The 21,294-nt window shown below is 41.9% G+C and overlaps 1 protein-coding gene across 1 annotated transcript in view; it reads left to right on the top strand.

Annotated features, from left to right (window-relative positions):
- Positions 1-20,694, top strand: part of DCK (deoxycytidine kinase) — a 45,734-nt gene extending 25,040 nt beyond the window's left edge. The window contains exons 3-8 of the mRNA XM_030192143.1: positions 928-1,327; positions 4,807-4,901; positions 5,740-5,919; positions 6,558-6,673; positions 12,491-12,590; positions 20,300-20,694. Coding sequence (XP_030048003.1) covers positions 928-1,327; positions 4,807-4,901; positions 5,740-5,919; positions 6,558-6,673; positions 12,491-12,590; positions 20,300-20,326 — 918 coding nt within the window. The 3' untranslated portion in view covers positions 20,327-20,694. The remainder of the gene's footprint in view (positions 1-927; positions 1,328-4,806; positions 4,902-5,739; positions 5,920-6,557; positions 6,674-12,490; positions 12,591-20,299) is intronic.
- The last annotated feature ends 600 nt before the right edge of the window (positions 20,695-21,294 follow it).

The following is a 21,294-nucleotide window of genomic DNA, read 5'->3' as shown; positions in this document are numbered from 1 at the left end:
AAAGCGAATGCTACATACCTGTAGAAGGTATTCTCCGAGGACAGCAGGCTGATTGTTCTCACAAACCCGCCCGCCTCCCCTTTGGAGTTGTGTCTTCCCTTGAAGTGTATTGTCTTGCTACATACTGGACTGGCCGGCTCGAGCCGGTTTCGGGCGGGAAGACGGCCGTGCATGCGCGGTGCGCGCGGGCGCGCGAGGGCTAGCAAAGGACTTTGCTAGTGAAGTTTCCGATTGGAGGGGCTGCCGTGGACGTCACCCATCAGTGAGAACAATCAGCCTGCTGTCCTCGGAGAATACCTTCTACAGGTATGTAGCATTCGCTTTTGGCACTGCTGGTACCTCATTGGTATGAGGCACAACATACCATTGAAGATTTATAGTTCTGTTTTATAAAACATGTGAGAGCCAGATGGAGAGGGGAGGATATAGAAAATATTTTACTTAAAAGAAGAACAGCATTTAATTTTTAAGTTTAATACTGTCACCCCCTATGGATTAAATGGTGAACTTGATTTTGTACCCTTATGATATTTTAAAACTTTTTTTTTAAATAGGTGATTACGTAGTTTTGAGCTGTTTAAAAATTTTTTTTAAATAATTTTATATATATTGTTTATATAGGAGATGTATTATCTATTACTATAGGATTTTTAGTTATTTATTTTTTTACATGTATATTTTTAATATTTCCAAATTATTTTTTTTATAATACAGGTTTATTAATATTGTGTAATTTTGTCAACATTTAAAACCTTTTTAATTATTTTATTCTTTATTAAACATTACAATGAGAGGTCATGTGATGCTGAGCTAGAGAGTGGATGTCGCTGAGCTGAGCTCCCAGCTCCCCTCATCTAACATCTATCCCCCGCGTTAGTTTAGTTTGTTTTTTTCGTTACCCAATCTGCAGTATTTGATTCCTGATAGTTAGACTTTTGGTGCACAACTCGGGCTGAAATGTCGACTAAACAGCCGAAGAAAGATGGCACTCGGGGCTGTGCAGGAGAAGTCAAAATGGTGGACGGAGATGCCTCGTCCTTGCAATCAGTGGGCTCTGCATGGGCCGCGGAAATTGCGGCGGAAGTGTCTCACATGCTGGAGGCCTCAGTAGATCTAAAGCTGCAAAAGATAACTGATAAATTAGAAGGACTTGATGGTAAATTGGGGACAATTTGTTCAGATCTTTTAGCCTACCAACAACACCTCTCTGATGCAGAAGATAAGGTCCAACAACAAATGACAAAAGAGCAGGCTATGCAACAGAAAATAGATCACATTGATGCTAAGCTGGAGGACTTAGAGAATCGGGCACATCGGAGTAATATTCGTATGACTGGGCTCCCAGAATCAATCGGAGTCGGAGCTGCGGGAATTTCTGAAGAGTTGGCTCCCTAAGGCTCTAAAGTTGCAGCTCCCGGCAGGAGCGCTGCGCATTGAGTGTGCACATCATTTGGGACCTGTAAAGACTCAGGACTTGCGCCCTCAGATTGTGATATTTAAATTGCTGAATTTTGCCCATAAGCAAGAGATCTTTCAGGCCTTTCATCGTGAAAGCCCCCTATGAAGAAAGACTAAGGAGGCTAGGGCTTTTCAGCTTGGAAAAGAGACGGCTGAGGGGAGACATGATAGATGTATATAAAATAATGAGTGGAGTGGAACAGGTGGATGTGAAGTGTCTGTTCATGCTTTCCAACAATACTAGGACTAGGGGGCATGCAATGAAACTACAGTGTAGTAAATTTAAAACAAATCGGAGAAAATGTTTCTTCACCCAACGCATAATTAAACTCTGGAATTTGTTGCCGGAGAACGTGGTGAAGGCGATTAGCTTAGCAGAGTTTTAAAAGGGGTTAGACGGTTTCCTAAAGGACAAGTCCATAAACTACTACTAAATGGACTTGGGAAAAATCCACAATTCCAGGAATAACATGTATAGAATGTTTGTATGTTTGGGAAGCTTGCCAGGTGCCCTTGGCCTGGATTGGCCGCTGTCGTGGACAGGATGCTGGGCTCGATGGACCCTTGGTCTTTTCCCAGTGTGGCATTACTTATGTACTTAAGTACAAGACCAGTCAGATCCGTTGTTTCCAAGATTTCTCTGCAGCCGTGTTGGCACACCGCAGGGAGTTTAGGGGAGCCTGTAATCTTTTATATACCAAAAAGATCCAGTCTGCTCTACTGTACCCAGCGAGACTAAAGATTTGGCATGAAGGAAAGGTGCATGTGTTTACTTCAGCTGATCAAGCATTGCAGTTTGCGAACAGGGTGACTGGTTTGTTGGAGCTGCATTGAGTTTCTCCTTATGGGACAGAACTTTGATATTAAAGGTTTACTGTGAAGGTTGGAACTGTAGTATAGAGAGACTGTTTGAGATGTATTTCATAGAGTGTTTTTTTTCCACATAGCGGGGAGGGGTGGAGAGGAGCTCACGTGATCTGGTCCTGTAAGAGGACATGTTTGGTCTATTGGGGAAAGGGGAACGGGGAGAGAGGGATTGGCTGGATGTGGGGGTATGATTTGTGTGTAGGTATGTTTTGGTTTAAGTTGGAGTGGTATTACGGGATTGTAGGAAGGTTGGTGATTGAGATGAGTGTGGGAGGGTGCCCAGGGGCTGGGGGGTGTCCCTTATAGAATTTTCTCCTTTTGAAGTTATTTTATGTTGCCATGTGGGGCCCTTGGGATTACTTAAGGTAATTTCGTGGAACTTGGGAGGGGTTTCCTCTCCTATTAAAAGGACTAAGGTTCTACAGGCTTTACAAAGACAAAAGGCGGATATTGCTTTTGTGCAAGAAACACACTTACCTTCAGCGGAACATGCTAAATTTCAAAAAGGGTGGGTGGGTAGTTTGTTGGAAGCCCCTACGGTCCACCAGAAGGCAGGAGTGATGATCCTTATCCAAAGAGGATTAAATGTAAAGGTTAAGTCTACAGTCAGAGACCCAGGAGGAGGAGGTACATTTTTGCTTCAATTGAGCTTGCTGGTCGTCCCCTGGTGCTTTGTAATGTTTATGCCCTGAACATTTTTGATAAAGTTTTCTATCAATGCTTAATTGCTTTGTTGACCCCTTGCAAGGCTGGACAGGTAATTCTCGGGGGGGATTTTAATCTAGTCCTGGACCCTTCTTTAGATAGATCGACTCGTGGTGCTCGAGGTCCTGGGGGAGGTCATGGCAACTTGACATTGTTCTGTAATATGTTAGATTTAGTGGATGTGTGGCGGGTCCTTCACCCATCTCTCCTGAGCACATGCCTCTCAGTCCCGCATAGATTATTTGTATGTCTCTAGTTCCCTCTTTTCAAAAATTTCCAGGGCAGAGATTGGCCCTTATGCAGTGTCAGATCATGCCTTGATATGGTTTCAATTAGACTTGGGATCTGGAGCAGTGGGGGTTTACAGATGGAGGTATCCTCTGGATTTAGTGGGAGACCAAAAGTTTCATGCCTTTTTAATGGAACGTTGGGTGGGCTATGAGTTCCATAATGGGGTTCATAGGTCACAGCCGGTTCTCTATTGGGAAACAGCGAAAGCTGTGTTAAGGGGGGATGTGATTTCTTACAGAGCTCAGGCTCAGAAAATGAGGGATAATGAAATTCTTAGATTGGAGAAAGTGATAAGTCATAGAATTAAGTATGGTCATTCTCCCTCCGAGATGCAGAAAATGGCTTTGATGACGACATCCTAGAGGGAGTTAAATGAACGTTTACATCAGCGGGCGGTGAAATCGCAACTCTATTACAAATATCAGCTGTTTCGTCATAGTAATAAGGCGACTACTGGCCCATCTGGTCAGGAGTAGAGAGGGGCCTTCTCGGGTTTTTGGAATAAGGGGCCCTAAGGGTAAGGTGTTACACGCAGATACCGAGATAGCTGAGTGTTTTCTTACATATTATGAATCTCTTTATGCACTCCTGGAGGGGGATGATTTGGATAATGATATGTATTTAAATAATTTAGTATTACCCAAAATTTCCCTACAACAGCATCAAATTTTAAACAGGCCTTTGGAGGAAGGAGATCTCATGTTGGCATTACAGCAGAGTGCGTTGCATAAAACTCCTGGCCCTGATGGGTATCGAGTGGAATTTTATAAACAATTTTATGATTTGTTGAATTTAGGTTCACTTCTAGTAAGAATCGTACTTCCCAGATTATGATTAATCTATTTAAATAATATCACCACATTTTTTAGTTGAGAATTTTTAGCCACGATTATTTCTCTACCATACCATAACAGCACTTACTTCCAGGAGTCTCACAAGGGTGTACATAGGAAAAAGTAGCACTGTAACCATTAACAGTGGGCCCCTGAACATTATTATATCTACTAAACAAACTGGATTAGTACAGATCAATGCTACAGACATTCGATGTCATCAACTGGCCTTTTTCACAACGCAGAGCACAGATAGATTCTCACCAAGGGGAACAAGTGAGCAAGAGGAACGGCAGGGAAAGAGAAGCTCGTGGGTCTTATGGAAGAGAGAAGATGGGGACCTGAAGCCAGTGGGAGGAGATTCCTGGAAGATGAGAGAAGGATCCCTCTAAAAGCCCAGAAGGTTGAAGGAGGCATTGTATTGCTTAATAATTGAGCATAAATTTGCATCGGTGTATTTCTTTACACTGCTATACCTGAGATTGATTAAAACCCCCGAGGCAGGCCTTTGGGCCGAAACACGGCCATGTCGGGTCGTTTCTTGAAAACCCTTAATAAAGTTTTGGTATTCCTCCTTGGTTTATCCTCACTTTTTTTCTATATCTCACGGTGCGTGAGATCTTTTACCTCCTTTTTTTTTGCTGATTTTTAGATACTGTGAAGAAACACAAACCCTGCAAATATGGTAATTTACACTATTTAGTGAACAGAACCCATGGACAGCTGACCTGCAACATTTCCAGTTTTGTATAGTAATAATGGAAGATTTATAAAAGGTGATTAATGGCTTAAAGATATGCCAATTACTTTATCCTGCAAAAGTATCGCCTACAAAGTTAATAATGTTCTTTACATATTCGATGAGAACTGAGCCTTGTTTGATATATGAGAAATCCCTGCAGAATTTAAGTAACCCCACTTTACCTAATTTTATACACATTCCTCCCTTTTTTTTTTCTTTTATAAGTTTATACTCTGCTGTAGGTGTGTACTGACTCTTGATATTTTTGGTTTAGTCATGGTTGATATGAGTGAGGATGCGGGTATAGTTAGGGCTGACGTTTTGTGATATTTTTATGGTAGTTATTTGGTTGTGCTGTTCAATACTTGAAAGCAATAATAAAGATGAATTTTTTAAGGGCTTGTCAGATTAATATGCAGTCTGAGTTATTGGAGTACCTAAGCATCAGTTTTGAAGAGTTAGTGAGAATGTTTGGTGGGTGCTTTGCTTTTTTTTTTTTTAAGTAAACTGAAAGCTGTAGGAAAACAGTTGGGGAAGTTGAGTTGTGAGCTATTTGGCTAGGGATTTTGATGAATGTTCTTGGCTAAGTTCTTCAAAGGTCTGGGATTACTGATCTAAATACAGCCTATGGTCAGGTTGTTCTTACGGTACTTCCAGGATTCAAAGCAGTTCTTGCTGCTTGCAAGTTAGAGATCAGAGCCAGTGTCTTCTCCAGTGCAGCTGGTTGCAGTGAGGAGACACCAAGTGAACACAGTATGGAAGATAAGCAGTGCTACCAAGCTACTAACCTTTTAAAAATACACATTTATGTTTTTGCTTGCTTGATGTTTTATTTCCTAATAGTTTCTGGTCGATTTGAAAATGTTCTGTTGCAGGTATGTTTTTGCATCTAATCTGTATGAGTCTGACTGCATGAATGAAACAGAATGGACCATTTATCAAGACTGGCATGACTGGATGAATAAGCAGTTCGGTGAAAAGCTTGAACTTGACGGTATCGTTTACCTGCGAGCTACTCCTGAGGTGAGAAGAGGGAAGGAGAACCCCTGCCCATCCCATATAGCTAGACTTCAAGCCTGTTCAGAGCATCCATACTCCCACTGATCCAGCTTTCCTAAAATTGTTCATTCTCGTGCTCAGTTTTTGATACCATGGTGTACAGGTACTGCAGTTTTAAATGTCTGATTGCACTGTCAGGCTATATGTCTCAGTTTAGTGGGTGAACCTGGGAAGAGAAGAGGAGTGAAGATAGTTTTTCAGGGCCTCCACCTCCCATGCTTTTTTTTTTTTTTTATCCCCAATGAGCATGTTTAAAGGGTGGGGGGTAATGAGCAGAAGAGTAAGCACGGTAGCTCCTGGTTTTATTCAATTCCATAGTGGGAGAGAAAAGACTAGCAAAATCCTTAACACAATCTTCTGAGGCATTGCTTAAAAATCAGAACCAAAATGGTTTGTAATGATGGATGTGTGTGTATAACTTTAAAACCTGTGAATAAATATTGTGATGGTACAGTTTTATATGCTTGAATAAAGTAAACACAGATTACCCCAGCGTATACAATATTGGCTAAGGAACATCCTCCTCCTCTTCCTCCTCCTCCTCCTCCATGTGTCTGGTAAGCAAAATTGTTTCTAAGCAATGTTTTTTTTTATTTTTTCAGAAATGCTTGAATAGGATCTACCTACGAGGACGAGAGGAAGAACAAGGAATTCCAGTGGAGTACCTGGAGAAACTCCACTACAAGCATGAAAGCTGGCTTTACCACAGGACAATGCGGTAAGGCTTGTTCAAACGCACCCCATATAAGAGGCTTGGGGAAGCAGCCCCAACCACTAACCTCCTGGCTGCTGCTGCCTTGAGTCCACAGTGGCCTAGAAGACCCACAAGCTTCTCTTTCCCTGCCCTTCCTCTTGCTCACTTGTTCCCTTTGGTGAGGATCTGTCTGTGCTCTGTGTTGTGAAAAAGGCCAGTTGATGACATCGAATGTCTGTAGCATTGATCTGTACTAATCCAGTTTGTTTAGTAGGTATAATAATGTTCAAGGGCCCACTGTTAATGGTTACAGTGCTACTTTTTCCTAGGTACACCCTTGTGTGACTCCTGGAAGTAAGTGCTGTTATGGTATGGTAGATTTGCGTTATAGGTCCTGTGTGACTTTAAGGTTTTGTACTACTTCACAATGGGCTAGATTCCACAAATGGTGCCTGAAATTCCATGTGGAAAAAAATGCACACTTATATTTTATAGAATAGGCATAAATTTCCATGCAGTATATAGAATACGCCAAGCACCTCTCCATGTGACCAAATTTAGTCGCAGCCATTTAAACCATGTTTTACTTGGCGTAAATCCTGACACCTAAATTAGGCGCAGAGCAGGTGTATTCTATAACAAAGCACATAGATTTTAGAAACTACTACTACTACTTATCATTTCTATAGCGCTACTAGACGTACGCAACGCTGTACACTTGAACATGAAGAGACAGTCCCTGCTCGACAGAGCTTACAATCTAATTAGGACAGACAAACAGGGCAAACAAGAGATAAGGGAATATTAAGGTGAGGATGATAAATTAAGGGTTCTGAACAAGTGAATAAGGGTTAGGAGTTAAAAGCAGCATCAAAAAGGTGGGCTTTTAGCTTAGATTTGAAGACGGCCAGAGATAGAGCTTGACGTACCGGCTCAGGAAGTCTATTCCAGGCATATGGTGCAGCAAGATAAAAGGAACGGAATCTGGAGTTAGCGGTGGAGGAGAAGGGTGCAGATAAGAGAGATTTACCCAGTGAACGGAGTTCCCAGGGAGGAATGTAGGGAGAGATGAGAGTGGAGAGGTACTGAGGAGCTGCAGAGTGAATGCACTTACAGATCAATAAGAGGAGTTTGAACTGTATGCGGAAACGGATAGGAAGCCAGTGAATTGACTTGAGGAGAGGGCTAATATGAGCATAACGCCCCGCCCATGGCTACGTCCCCTTTTCAATTATGTGACTTAGAATTTAAGCGCACCATATTACAGAATACACTTAGCATGTGCATAAATCTTAATGCTTGTTAACATCCAATTGACAGCATTGATTAGCTAGTTAACAAATTAAGTTACCCACACTTATAGAATATGCTTGGATTTCCGTGTGGAAATTAAGGTACAATATATATAGAATCCCGGGGAATATGCCTAATACTAGATTTTGAACTTAGTTTTAGCTCATGCCATTCTCCATTGTAGCTCAGTGTGAGTTACATTCATGTACACTAATTCAGATAATATGTATTCCCAAAGATGTTTGCTAATTGAACAATAAACTAAAAGCAGATCTGAAACTAGCCACACAGGATTTCTTTTATAGTGCTGTTGAACATCACTTTTCACGTGGCCAACAGGAAGATGCTGGATTGGGGAGCTAGGGCTGACAGGGATCAAAGTTTTAAACTACCTGCGTATATTTCCAGAATGCTGCAAATATTGTTCTGTTTAATATATTGTAGTATTCTGGTACACTGAACACACTCCAGGGAATTATGTCAGTAACAGAGGTACTAGATAGGGGAGACAGCTGTGTTCAAAACTGCCCCAACTGTCTCTTTTGATTGCGGACACAGGTTTTGCTATCCCAAAGATTTTAACTTGGTGCATCACATCCCATCCAGCTCCCGCCCTGCCCCTTTAACTTTCCCAGACATCTGAGTCACCGGCCACCTATGCTTTCCCCACCTTTCACTGCACAGCATAATGTGAAAGTCACGCTGTAAATGATCATTTTGGTGGGTTCAGTCTTAGCCAGAACTTATAGCTGTAGCTCTACTGGGCAGGGATCTTTAAAGCAGCTATTTTCTGGACTGTATAGCGGACCAGGGGCACAAATTCAGGGGGTAACAATGGCTTGCGGATTTAACTGTCTAGGCATTTGTCCCAGGTTGGGACCAGTAAAACCAAGAGGCCATTGGCACTAAAATCCACTTTCCACACCTTCCCCTTCCCAGTATATTTTTTTGAACCACGGATTTACTGAAAGCCTTGTTGACAAGGACTTGATCTATCTGATTACCTTTCAACTCTAACTATCTTGTATTCCCCTGTACAACTCCTCTGTTTAATTAATAACCATCTTGTGCTTCCAAGTCCCAAAGCAGCCCAGCTTGAATCTACCTGCCACCGCAGTTTCTTCTTCGCAGCCCCTTCTCACTGGAATTCCCTTTTTCCTATGCATTCAGAACTAACCTTTAGGAATTTTAAGATAGCTTTAAAATCTTGGCTATTTAAACAAGCATTCAACTAGGTCAATTAAAAAGGGTTGAGAGTTGCTGTATCATTTTTCACTGGCTATTCCTTATTCCTTTGTCCTTCTTCCTTCTCCCTTCCCTTTTCTGTTCCTTTGTTCACCTCCCTTGTTCTGCTGCTGACCAATAAACCCTTTCTTATCAAATTTCCCCAGTTCTGTTACTTTTGTTATTTCAGTCTGTAAACTGCCCAGATCTGCAGGTTAGCTTGGGCAGTATAGTACGTTCCAATAAACTATAAAACTCAAATAATGGCATAGAAAGATCAATATTAAACAGTTGCAGCCAGTTAGGTTGTGCCTGGACTCTCTCTTACAGGTGGAGAAGCCCCTCCTCTCTTAACTCCTTCTCCAGAACACCATACCTAAAGCTGGTATGAACCCGTTTGTGGTCACAGGTGCAATACTACAGCAACTTCTGGCCCTCCTTGTAAGAGATCCAGGAGATGTCTTATGTCTCTTCTTGGGCTCCTGCTTCTCTTTGTGTTCCAGAAAGGCCTAGTTTCTTTCTTTCTTTCTCTCTCTCTCTCTCTCTCTCAGCTATTGTTCTCAGGGCTGCTGGGTTGGACACCCCTGTCGACTTCACCTGTGATGACAGCCATTCCCCAGAGGTTGATCCCCTAGGTGTAGACGACCAGGCAGAACAGGAACCGAGAGGAAGAGATGGGCCTTGTTCAGGAACCAGGCAGGTGGCAGACACAGAGAGTAGTCGAGGTACATGCAGACAGTAGGCAGGCACCGAGAGAGTAGACAAGAATCACGCTGGGTCAGTAGCAAGGCACGAAAGCGAAATAGAAACACACCACAGTACTAACAAAACCTACCGAAGTAGGAGTTGAAGCAACAAGGGAGAAAACGTTAGCTGTTATAGTGTTGGCATCTGATATCAGCAGAGCCAGCCGGGAGAGAGGGAGCCTCATAGGACGGACAACAGACTGCCCAATAGAAGCAGAGCAACAGGAGGGAGTAAAGGAGGGGAAACAGCCCATAGGCGAGGAGCCTAAGAGGCAAACCGAGGGGCCAACCAATCCCAGCAGGAGAGGGAGGTGGACTGAAGCAAGCGGAGCCACTGAGCAGTGTGGTGCGAGAGCGCCGAAGAAATAAGAAATGGCCGCGCCTGCCCCCAGGGAACCCGCCGTGCGGAGCTAACTCTGGCGGCAGAAACCACCACACCATCCACAGAAGTGCTAGAGCTCAGGTGGGGAACGTGACAACCCCCCCTCCCCGCCCAACATACAGCTTTGTAGTATAATGTCTTGGCTAGCCAAAGACAGGCAACCCCCTTTGTGCTTGGTATTTATACTAGTTTCAGTTTCGCTCGAAGTGAGGTCTCCTCCCGTCATTGCTTCACCTGTGCAGAGTACCCTCCCCTGTTATGGAATTTCTAAATGGTACAAAAAGCCACAGTACAGTACTCTTGGAGAGCCACTAGAGGTCTCTGCCATCTAAACAAGGCACAGCTTTATTGGTGTCTAGCACGACAAAGTTGAGAAGGGAGAAGTAGTACAAGATGGTTATTTCTCACCTGTAGCTATGAATGTGAATGATGCTTTAAAAAAAAAAAACTTCTTTTGTTTGAGCAGCCACTGCATATGTTTGAGTATAGCTGGCTAGAAGACTTGATTAATATTAGTTAGCTGCTTACACAATGGTATACAATATCAAGGACTGACAGTTGCAGTCAAACCAAACTAGCTTGATAAAGTCTAAAACTTCTGTTTTTTAAAATAACAGTACACAATGTGTACAAATGGTAAAATGGGTGTCCATTAGCTATATTTAAGGTTTATTCTCCATTTACTTGCTTTATGAGAGGAAAAGATTCTGGGACGACCTGTGGCTTTATCTTTCACGAGTCAAATAGCACAGTTCAGTTATCAGTGGTAATGTGACTATTAAATATTCAATACATTATTTTAATTACCGAACAGTATTCTAAGTGGTCTGTTGAGTAAAATCCTAATGGACCACCTCAAAACACAGGAAAGGGGATAAGGTTTGATATACCATCTTTCTGTAGTTACAATCAAAGCTGTTTACATTTTATATACAGACTAGTGGAACCATGCCTGTTTCCTCAATAATGAAACGGGCCCTAGGAAGGCTGTCATGTAAGGTTTTTTTTTTCTCTCTCTCCTGCCCTCCATGTCCAGTGATTCTCCTCTTCTCTGCCCTCCCATACGTGTCCCGCGGTTCTCTTCTCTACTGCCCTCCCATCCCATCCATGTCCATCAATTCTCCTTTGCCCTGCCCTTCCCTCCCTCCCCTCGATGTCCCACGATTCTCTCCTCCCCTCGATTTGTACCTGAACATTCTCTGGCTGGCTCTGGCTTCCGTTACGTTCGTAACATCCCTCCTGACGTCAGCTCGCCTCCAGCGTTCCCTTCCCTCTCACTGTTCCGCCCTCTGACGTCATTACGTCTTGACACGAGGGCGGGACAGTGAGGGGGAATGGAACGTTGGAGGCTGGCTGACGTCAGGAGATGTTACGAACCCAGGCAGTCAGACATGGAACGTTGGAGGTGCAAATTATTATATAGGATATTTATTTTGTACCTGGGTCAATAGAGGTTTAAGTGAATTATCCAGAATCACAAGGAGCTGCAGTGGGAATCAAACCTAGTTTCCCTGGTTCTCAGGCCGCATGCATAACCATTAGGGTATTACTTGCATTGATCCCTTAGAAATTCTCTGCTTATCCAGCTTTGCTTACACAGTTCTAATTTATTTAATATCTTGGAGAATCCCTGAAAGCAGCAGTACTTAGGTACGGCAAAATTGCACAGGGCCCCAGCTGGTTGGTTCTTCCAGTCCTCTAGACCTGTTAGAAGCTGTCATGTGTGCCTCCTGCTGAGGGGAATTACTGCATAAGTGCACTTGCCTTGGTTCATGGTTCCCAGTCATATGCAACATTCATCTCTTGAGCATTAATTGTGGATATCCAGGAAGCCTGATCTGTATGAGAGCCACTCCACATTATGGGTTAATGTGAAATGAAATTGTTACTGTATATGCTTTTTTTTTCTTATGTAAATTTTGTGATGTCATATATTCATAACTATTTCAGAAGCATTGATTTGTGTGTGAGGATTGACAAAACTGGGAAATTTAAAATGTTTAAATTCTTGCGTGCAAATCAAAACTCAAGTGTTTCTGTACATGTGGTCAAAAATTATAACAAACTTATTCTATTGCATTGACTAATTAAAATGTATTTTTGAAAGCCTACTAGGTAGAAAGTGGATAGGGTGATTATAAATTCTTCTTACCTCTTTTGGAGAGATAAAGCATGTTTCCCTGACACTCTTAACAGGATGGATTTTGATTACTTGCAAGAGCTGCCTATCTTAACTTTGGATGTCAATGAAGAGTTTAAAGATGACAAAGCAAAACATGAGATCCTGATTGAAAAGGTAGTTGCCAGCCTTGTGCTTTTGTGGGGTGTTTGTGTGTGTGGGGGGGGTGTATTTTAATGGAGATGAATGCTTCTCTTCCCCACCATAACTACAAAGGCTTATGACACCCCTAGCAGCTACAGTGATGGAAATAAGTATTTGATCCCTTGCTGATTTTGTAAGTTTGCCCACTGACAAAGACATGAGCAGCCCATAATTGAAGGGTAGGTTATTGGTAACAGTGAGAGATAGCACATCACAAATTAAATCCGGAAAATCACATTGTGGAAAGTATATGAATTTATTTGCATTCTGCAGAGGGAAATAAGTATTTGATCCCCCACCAACCAGTAAGAGATCTGGCCCCTACAGACCAGGTAGATGCTCCAAATCAACTCGTTACCTGCATGACAGACAGCTGTCGGCAATGGTCACCTGTATGAAAGACACCTGTCCACAGACTCAGTGAATCAGTCAGACTCTAACCTCTACAAAATGGCCAAGAGCAAGGAGCTGTCTAAGGATGTCAGGGACAAGATCATACACCTGCACAAGGCTGGAATGGGCTACAAAACCATCAGTAAGACGCTGGGCGAGAAGGAGACAACTGTTGGTGCCATAGTAAGAAAATGGAAGAAGTACAAAATGACTGTCAATCGACAAAGATCTGGGGCTCCACGCAAAATCTCACCTCGTGGGGTATCCTTGATCATGAGGAAGGTTAGAAATCAGCCTACAACTACAAGGGGGGAACTTGTCAATGATCTCAAGGCAGCTGGGACCACTGTCACCACGAAAACCATTGGTAACACATTACGACATAACGGATTGCAATCCTGCAGTGCCCGCAAGGTCCCCCTGCTCCGGAAGGCACATGTGACGGCCCGTCTGAAGTTTGCCAGTGAACACCTGGATGATGCCGAGAGTGATTGGGAGAAGGTGCTGTGGTCAGATGAGACAAAAATTGAGCTCTTTGGCATGAACTCAACTCGCCGTGTTTGGAGGAAGAGAAATGCTGCCTATGACCCAAAGAACACCGTCCCCACTGTCAAGCATGGAGGTGGAAATGTTATGTTTTGGGGGTGTTTCTCTGCTAAGGGCACAGGACTACTTCACCGCATCAATGGGAGAATGGATGGGGCCATGTACCGTACAATTCTGAGTGACAACCTCCTTCCCTCCGCCAGGGCCTTAAAAATGGGTCGTGGCTGGGTCTTCCAACACGACAATGACCCAAAACATACAGCCAAGGCAACAAAGGAGTGGCTCAGGAAGAAGCACATTAGGGTCATGGAGTGGCCTAGCCAGTCACCAGACCTTAATCCATTGAAAACTTATGGAGGGAGCTGAAGCTGCGAGTTGCCAAGCGACAGCCCAGAACTCTTAATGATTTAGAGATGATCTGCAAAGAGGAGTGGACCAAAATTCCTCCTGACATGTGTGCAAACCTCATCATCAACTACAGAAGACGTCTGACCGCTGTGCTTGCCAACAAGGGTTTTGCCACCAAGTATTAGGTCTTGTTTGCCAGAGGGATTAAATACTTATTTCCCTCTGCAGAATGCAAATAAATTCATATACTTTCCACAATGTGATTTTCCGGATTTAATTTGTGATGTGCTATCTCTCACTGTTACCAATAACCTACCCTTCAATTATGGGCTGCTCATGTCTTTGTCAGTGGGCAAACTTACAAAATCAGCAAGGGATCAAATACTTATTTCCACCACTGTAGTTGGAAGCTTAGAGAACCAGATAGACAAGTACTTCTCATTAAATGATATCAAGGGGGTTATCTACTAAAGTTAATATACCACAGGTCCCAAAAGAATAAAATGGGCTGTGGGTACCATGCCCTAGTTGTTAACAGATAACTCGTTATATAACTATTGAATGGGTCGTATTTGTTAAGGATTTTCTCTTGGAGGATGATAAAATCTTTCTGAGGGGTAGCTATGTTACAAAAACAGGAGGGCTAGGTGGCATCTTATAGACTAACCAATTTATTCAGGCTGACATTAGCTTTTGAGGCCCAAAATCCACGTCATTAGATACATCTACTAAATAAATTGGTTAGCCTATAAGGTGGCACCAAGCCCTGTTTTTCGAGCGGGCAGGAGGGAATTTCCTTAGTATCTACAACTCTCTTGTAAGGAGTATATGGTGTAGTATATATTGGGCTTTTTTAAAAATAGAAACTATTAGAGAGCTGAAATTGGTATATTAAACATTTGACCCAATAATAGTTTCTCACAAACATCCCTACTTCTAACATGGCTAATGTGCTTTGAGGCCCCCTTCTGGCTAAGCATTGGACAGTTGTATTTGTTTACAGATTTGTAGCCCACTCATTCTACCATTCTTGGTGGGTATTAACAAAACATACATAATATTGAATAAAACATAAAATTAAAAAAAAAAAAAACCCTAAAACAAGATCTTCAAATCTATTAAACATCAAACAGGGAGGTTTCTAGCTATACAACTGAGTAATATTCAACAACTGCTTAATATTTCTTCTCTAAAGGCTTGTTGGAAAAATATTTTCATTTTTAAAATAAAATATCTACTATTTCTTTCAGCTCTTAATGAGGATGCTAGCCTATTCCATAATTTAAGTCCAACTATTAAAAAAAAAAAAATGGAGGACCTATATTCCTCAAGTCTAACAGTGTGAAAAGATGGACAGTTGGGTAGATTCATTGAGGCTGATCTTAATGCTTATGGAGGCTGGTATAGTGTAATGAGGAAGAAATTACTACTCCTATCTCTTTAAAACTTTAATGTTGAAATCTTTATTGATGTATCCAACATAGCAGAAACATACATAAGAGGCCAGTATACTGGAATCAGGGCATAAAGAACACAGTTAAGCAAAAATCAGGGGGCTTGGTTTCTTATAGCCACTCCTGCACAAGAATCAGACGTGCCTTGTCACAGTGGTCCAACCCCCCCCCCCCCCCCCCCCCCCCGAAAAAAAAAAAAAAAAAAAATCAGGAAGCAGAGGATGCAAAACCAGATGAAAATAATACCAAAGTTATAAAGTATTAAAGACTAAACTCTGAGCTGTTGGCAAAAGAGAATGTATATAGGAATCCCAAATAGATAAAAACTGCTTCTTGCGTCTGAAGGATATCCCAACTCTCCTCTTCTCCAGAAGCATGATATTATGTAACATCCCCAATAAGAAGGTAAGGGACCATCCATACCTTAAGAATAGATTTTTTTTTTAACCTAGAAGAGCTGCCTTGCCGATAAACAGATGGCCCCCATTGCTCTGCATTGGAAACACTTCATATTTATCCAACAGTAAAGCTACTGCTGACAAAGATATCGTAGACCTGAAGAGGAATTCCAAATAGCAGGACCACCTGTGTCCAAAAAGAACAAACTGGAACATTCCCAAAAAGCATGAATAAAAAAATGAGGCTGTTGAGAGCATTTCAAACAAAGAGGAGAATCAATACTGTCCATGTGGAATAACTGTGTTTGAGTTATGTAAGCATGATGTACTACTCTAAACTGCTTCAATCGTCAAGTAGGGAATTCGAGCAACCAATTTACCAAAATCTAAAGATGCTGGTTAACAGTGCAGATCATTCCCCCACAAGATACATGTATTTTTCTGAGGAAGAAGATCCGAAATTGCCTTAGAGACGAGAGACCGAAAGATGATCCCTATCATTCAAAGCTAAAAGAGCATTAACGCTAGTTCTGTGCTGGGCAGATTTGTCTAGGGTAGAAATATCATGATGCAACTATTGATATGCATATATGTCTGCGAAATGAACCAAAGTTCCCCCTCCCAAGGCCTGCAGGGGCAACATGGAGCTGTCTGGATGTAATACATGTTCCAAACACTTAACCCCTACAGTCTCCCATCGCCGAAAGGTACCATTCTCCTTCCCAGGTGAAAACTCTGCATTTTCCCAAATGGGTAAAAAGGGAAACACGTGAGGAGACAATCCCCAAGAGCCAGTAAGCTGGATATTGCCATAAACTCCCGAAGGAAGAGCCTTCCCGGGAGCCTGCAATAAAAAATGGAAATGCCAAGGAGTGAACACCTCCGCCTTCAACTGCACTGGGGTATAAACTTCTGTACCTAGAATCCAATTGCCCAAATGCCTAGCAAGACAGGCTTGATTATGCCTATGAAGATCTGGTAAGCCTAAGCCGCCATGTCTCCAGTTACCTAATAAAACTTTAAGGGAGACTTTCGGTTTCCTAGCACCCTAACAAAAATGTGAAGCTTGGCAATATAAACTGCAGATATCCTTTCTCAACAACCTAATAGAAAGGATCTGAAATGTATAAAGCGAGTGGGGGAATCCAACCATATTAAAGAGATGGATCCACCCATGCAAACCTAATGGCAGATGTCGCCAACCCGATAAAAGGGTCACTGTAGAATCCATCCAATGAGAAATATTAATATGATACAATTCCAACATTTGATGGACAGCTGGAATACCTAGGTAGCAAAAAGATCGCCTAGCCCAATGCAATGGAAAAGGACTAACCCATCCCGCTGAACCGCATCAGAAGAGGCCAATGCCAGGGACTTCTGCAGATTCAATCGAAAATCCCCAAATTCCCTAACAGTCTCCATAATTATGGTTCTGCCAGGTGTACCAATAAATCAGCAAATGCTGAAATTTTAAACTCTGAAATATGAAGAGCAACCCCTGTTATGATTGTGTTTGATAAAATATCTCTGAGGGAAGATAAAGGACATCCCTGGTGTGTACCCTGATGGATTGGAAAAGGTGCTGAAAAGGATCCGTTAACCCACATAAAAGCATTAGGATCTGAATACAAAAGCTGCACTGCATCCAAAAAGAATCCTTCAATACCATAAGCTGGCAAGACCTTAAAAAGAAAACTCCAATAAACCAGATCAAATGCCTTCTCTGCATTGAAACTAACTAAAAGAGAAAGCAAATTATGCCGCTGTACTGCCTCCAAAGAGGCCAAAATCTTTTGACTATTTTTTAGCGGCTGTACGACCCCGTACAAACCCCATCTCTGAGCTCTCCACCTGAGAAGGCAAGACCTTAGCCAAATGATTAGCTAAAAGTTTTGCAAAAAGCTTTGCTTCAAAATTCAATAAAGAAATAGGCCGATAAGAATTTGGAGAACGTAGGTCCTTATCCAGCTTCAATAAGACTATTATCTGAGCTGTTTTAAGAGAATGTTTGCATAAAAAACAATTACAATAGGAAGTTTTTCTAGGTTGGTGATGAGCTCAGCCTACAGTGTGCCTTATGACTCATTGATAAAGTGAATTAATGTTTGTCTCAGCACCTGGGCTTTTTGAGACCTTTTCCTCCTCAAAACAAAAATTTCAAAAAATGTAGAAAATTAGAAAATTAATTTGCCTGAATCGAGTAAGGTTCTTATTCTTTCAAAGTATGTGGAAGGTTACTTGCAGTTCATTATTGTGATTTATATTTAGTATTCTGTAAGGGGTTTGACGTTGTTAGTAATGCATTAAAGTGTCCATTGTTACTTTTGCATTAGCATGCAGTAACCATGCACAAATTTTGACATTTTATTTTTTGCCTAGGGGTGTGTCATACATAGATATGGACGTGATAGTGTTAACCAGCTACTGTGCTGACATCACTGTGTGGTAACTGGTTAACATGGGAGCCTTTAATAGCCTCTTAAATAGGTGTTCTTGTGTGGGGGGGTTCCAGTTGCTGTGTGCTAATAGTAACATTATTGCACGGCTTGAATAAAAAGTGAATGGAAAATAGTGGAATTCGAGCCCGTGGTAAGCCCAGTTTTTCCCACAGCTTCCTAAAAGAGCCCCTTAGTTTTTCTTTTTCTTTTAAATTTATAAAAGTCTTTATTGAACTTTGTTGATACAATACAAAAATAATCATCACATTACAGTACAATAGTGGATTAAATATCCACAGATAAATCAAACATGATAAACACTCACCAGCAAGTGAGAGAATGAATTTCAATCTGTATCTTAGTAGTAATAACTCCCAAATGACTTCAATATTTTTCAGTTTTTGAACCAAATGCCCCTGAACCTCAAGAGAAAAGAACCCCCCCCTCCCTCCCTCCCTCCCTATCCAACCTCTGTCACTCCCCCATGTGAGCCCCTTAGTTTTTCTTAGCAAGATTTCCTTGATGCTGTTGAAGGCCTTCATTCTGTGCTCTTAAATTATTGTATGATGGACCAGTACCTTATGGCATTAAAAAAGAAGAAAAATGCAAATCTATGGGTTTTTTTGAGTAATATTTCAAACATTATTGATTTGTAATTGAGACCTTTCAGAATGGGTGGATGACTGATTTTTCACCAGGAGTCTTTAGGTTTAACATTCACTGGCTGACCAAGAGAATATTTTTCGTTATGACTGACCCTTGTGAATTTCTTTTTTTTTTTCTGGTGTGTATTGGCTTTGTTTTATTGATTTTGATTCTAGATGTGTGTCAAATCAGATTTTTTAAAAAATCACTGTAGGAGGTGGAAAAGAGGTTACATATTGAAATCACATATACATGCCTTTGCTAGTGTAGATTGGATGCTTCCACAGAACAGGGAGCCCTTTCTAGGTTAAGCTATGCCAGAATCTGCTTGGATGCCTAACCGGATTAGCCTATACCAGCCATTTGGACACCTAGGGATCCTTTTACAAAGTGGCGGTAAGCCCAACGCAGGCTTACAGCTCGCTAAAAGGGAAGTACCCGCCGGGCTACTGCAGCAGCTTGGTGGTAGGTCCCACCCCAGTGTGCACACATCCGGCACTACAAAAATATTTTTATTTTTGTAGCGCCAGTGTGTACCCGGCGATAATCTGGCAGTGCCTTGTGCTGCCTGGTTAGCGTGGGAGTCCTTACTGCCACCTCAGTGGGCAGCGGTAAGTGCTCTTCCCCCCCCCCCCCCCCCCCAGCAAGTGCTTCACTTCCCCCTTGGCTGTTTCCTGAAAAAAAAAAACAGACCTGCCTCTTACTCGCTGCGGTAAAAGGGGGCCTCAGCATGTATCAAAAACACACACTGATGCCTGCGCAGGCCTCCTTTTGCTGCAGCTTCATAAAAGGGCCCCTAGCTAGGTAATATTATTTGAATTATATAAGCAAAAGAATTATTCCATTTTCATTCTTTATTACCTTCTTCCTAACAGAGGTACACAGTAGTGTACATCCCAGTAACAAAATATATACAAAAATACAACATAATATATATATATACAATAGTGAATATAAATTTCCCCAAAACAGACCTACTCCCCTCCCCTCACAAGAGCCATATGTTACTTCAGTCTAATGGTGCAAGGTCTTTACTGATTAATAGTGGGAGTAATTTATCCATGAGTTTGGAAAATAATGATATTGTCCCAAAATATTAAGTAAATGCGGGTACTTCTGAAAGTGAAGTAGTTAACTAATATATTTTAGTGGTGCTTCTATTCTCAGCGAAGGGAAGAAGACTAGGTCTTGTGCTTACTGATGTCCATGCCACTGGCTCCATGGCATGCCCGAGATGGTGTAGTTCCACAATGGGATGTGATGTAGCCTCTTTTTTTTTTCTTTTTTTTTTAGCATCTGTCGCTTTTCCTTACTGGCTACTTAGCTTTTTAAACATATTATGAATCTGCATAGAGATTGTTTATCTTGTTGGGCAGACTGGATGGGGCCATACAGGTCTTTATCTGCTGTCATCTACTCTGTTACTATGTTATTGTAATTGCTTGTTTGTTTTGCAGGTTGAAGAATTTTTGAGCACGTTATGAGGATGGCTTGGAGCATCTTGGTGTTCGGTGTTGTCAGAATCTGCAGCGGGGCAGAAAGCTGTTTAGTCAAAGGGAAGGGCTTTTTTTGCAGTTAGGTATTCTGAAGGGTCAAAGGTCAGCATGCAAGTATTTGCTTTCAAACCACAGTGTTAAGGGTGGGATACTTTTGATAAGGCATGAAGCCATGGCTTGTGTTTGTCCCGCTGTGCTTGGAAAACCTAGAATCATGCAGAGTACTGTAAATGTTGTTATAAAAGATGAGTCTGTCACTGACATTTGTACAGATTTTAGTGCAGATCTTATTTTTTTTATGACCCTTGTATGCCACAAATTTTAGGGATATGCAACCTTAAAAATCCACCCTAGGCATCAGCTTGTCAGAATTTTTGAGCCATGTAAAGGGTCAAATATCTGGCAAACAGTATTTTCCCATACCACTATAAGAGAGTTGGTTCATCATAGTACTTTTAGCTCTAGTCTTTGAAAATATGCTACTGTGCACAATTCTTTTCTATACTTCAGATTTATCAGACCCGAAACCTTACAGGTTTGTTAGCCAGAAAAGAGATGTCCTCTGCAGCTGAATATGTCATCACTTCTCCTATGCCAATAGCAAGGCTTGTCTATGATTTGCAGTGTTGGTCCCTCACTTTACCATGAACCCCAAACAAGTCTCTCTTGGGGGGGGGGGGGGGAAGAAGCAGTTGCACATATTGGTAGCTGTCTTCTGGAGTGGCTATACTTTGGTATCCTTTTCAAAATGAAACCTACTGATTTGTGTACACAACTTCAGATGATGTCTGGTTAATGGCTTTTACAGTGGTGGTGTAACCTCCATTTTTGTGCTGGTTATTCCAGATCTCTGGTCTCCAGAGATGCTGTGGGAAGGGCTCCAAAATCAAACCTTTATTATAAAAACAACAGAGGACAACCTTGAACTAGAACAGGAATGTGGGTGGCTGGTGTAT

The sequence above is a fragment of the Microcaecilia unicolor genome, chromosome 2, assembly GCF_901765095.1.
Source record: "Microcaecilia unicolor chromosome 2, aMicUni1.1, whole genome shotgun sequence".
In the NCBI taxonomy this organism is placed as follows: domain Eukaryota; kingdom Metazoa; phylum Chordata; class Amphibia; order Gymnophiona; family Siphonopidae; genus Microcaecilia; species Microcaecilia unicolor.
This window is presented reverse-complemented; position numbering and strand designations above follow the sequence as displayed.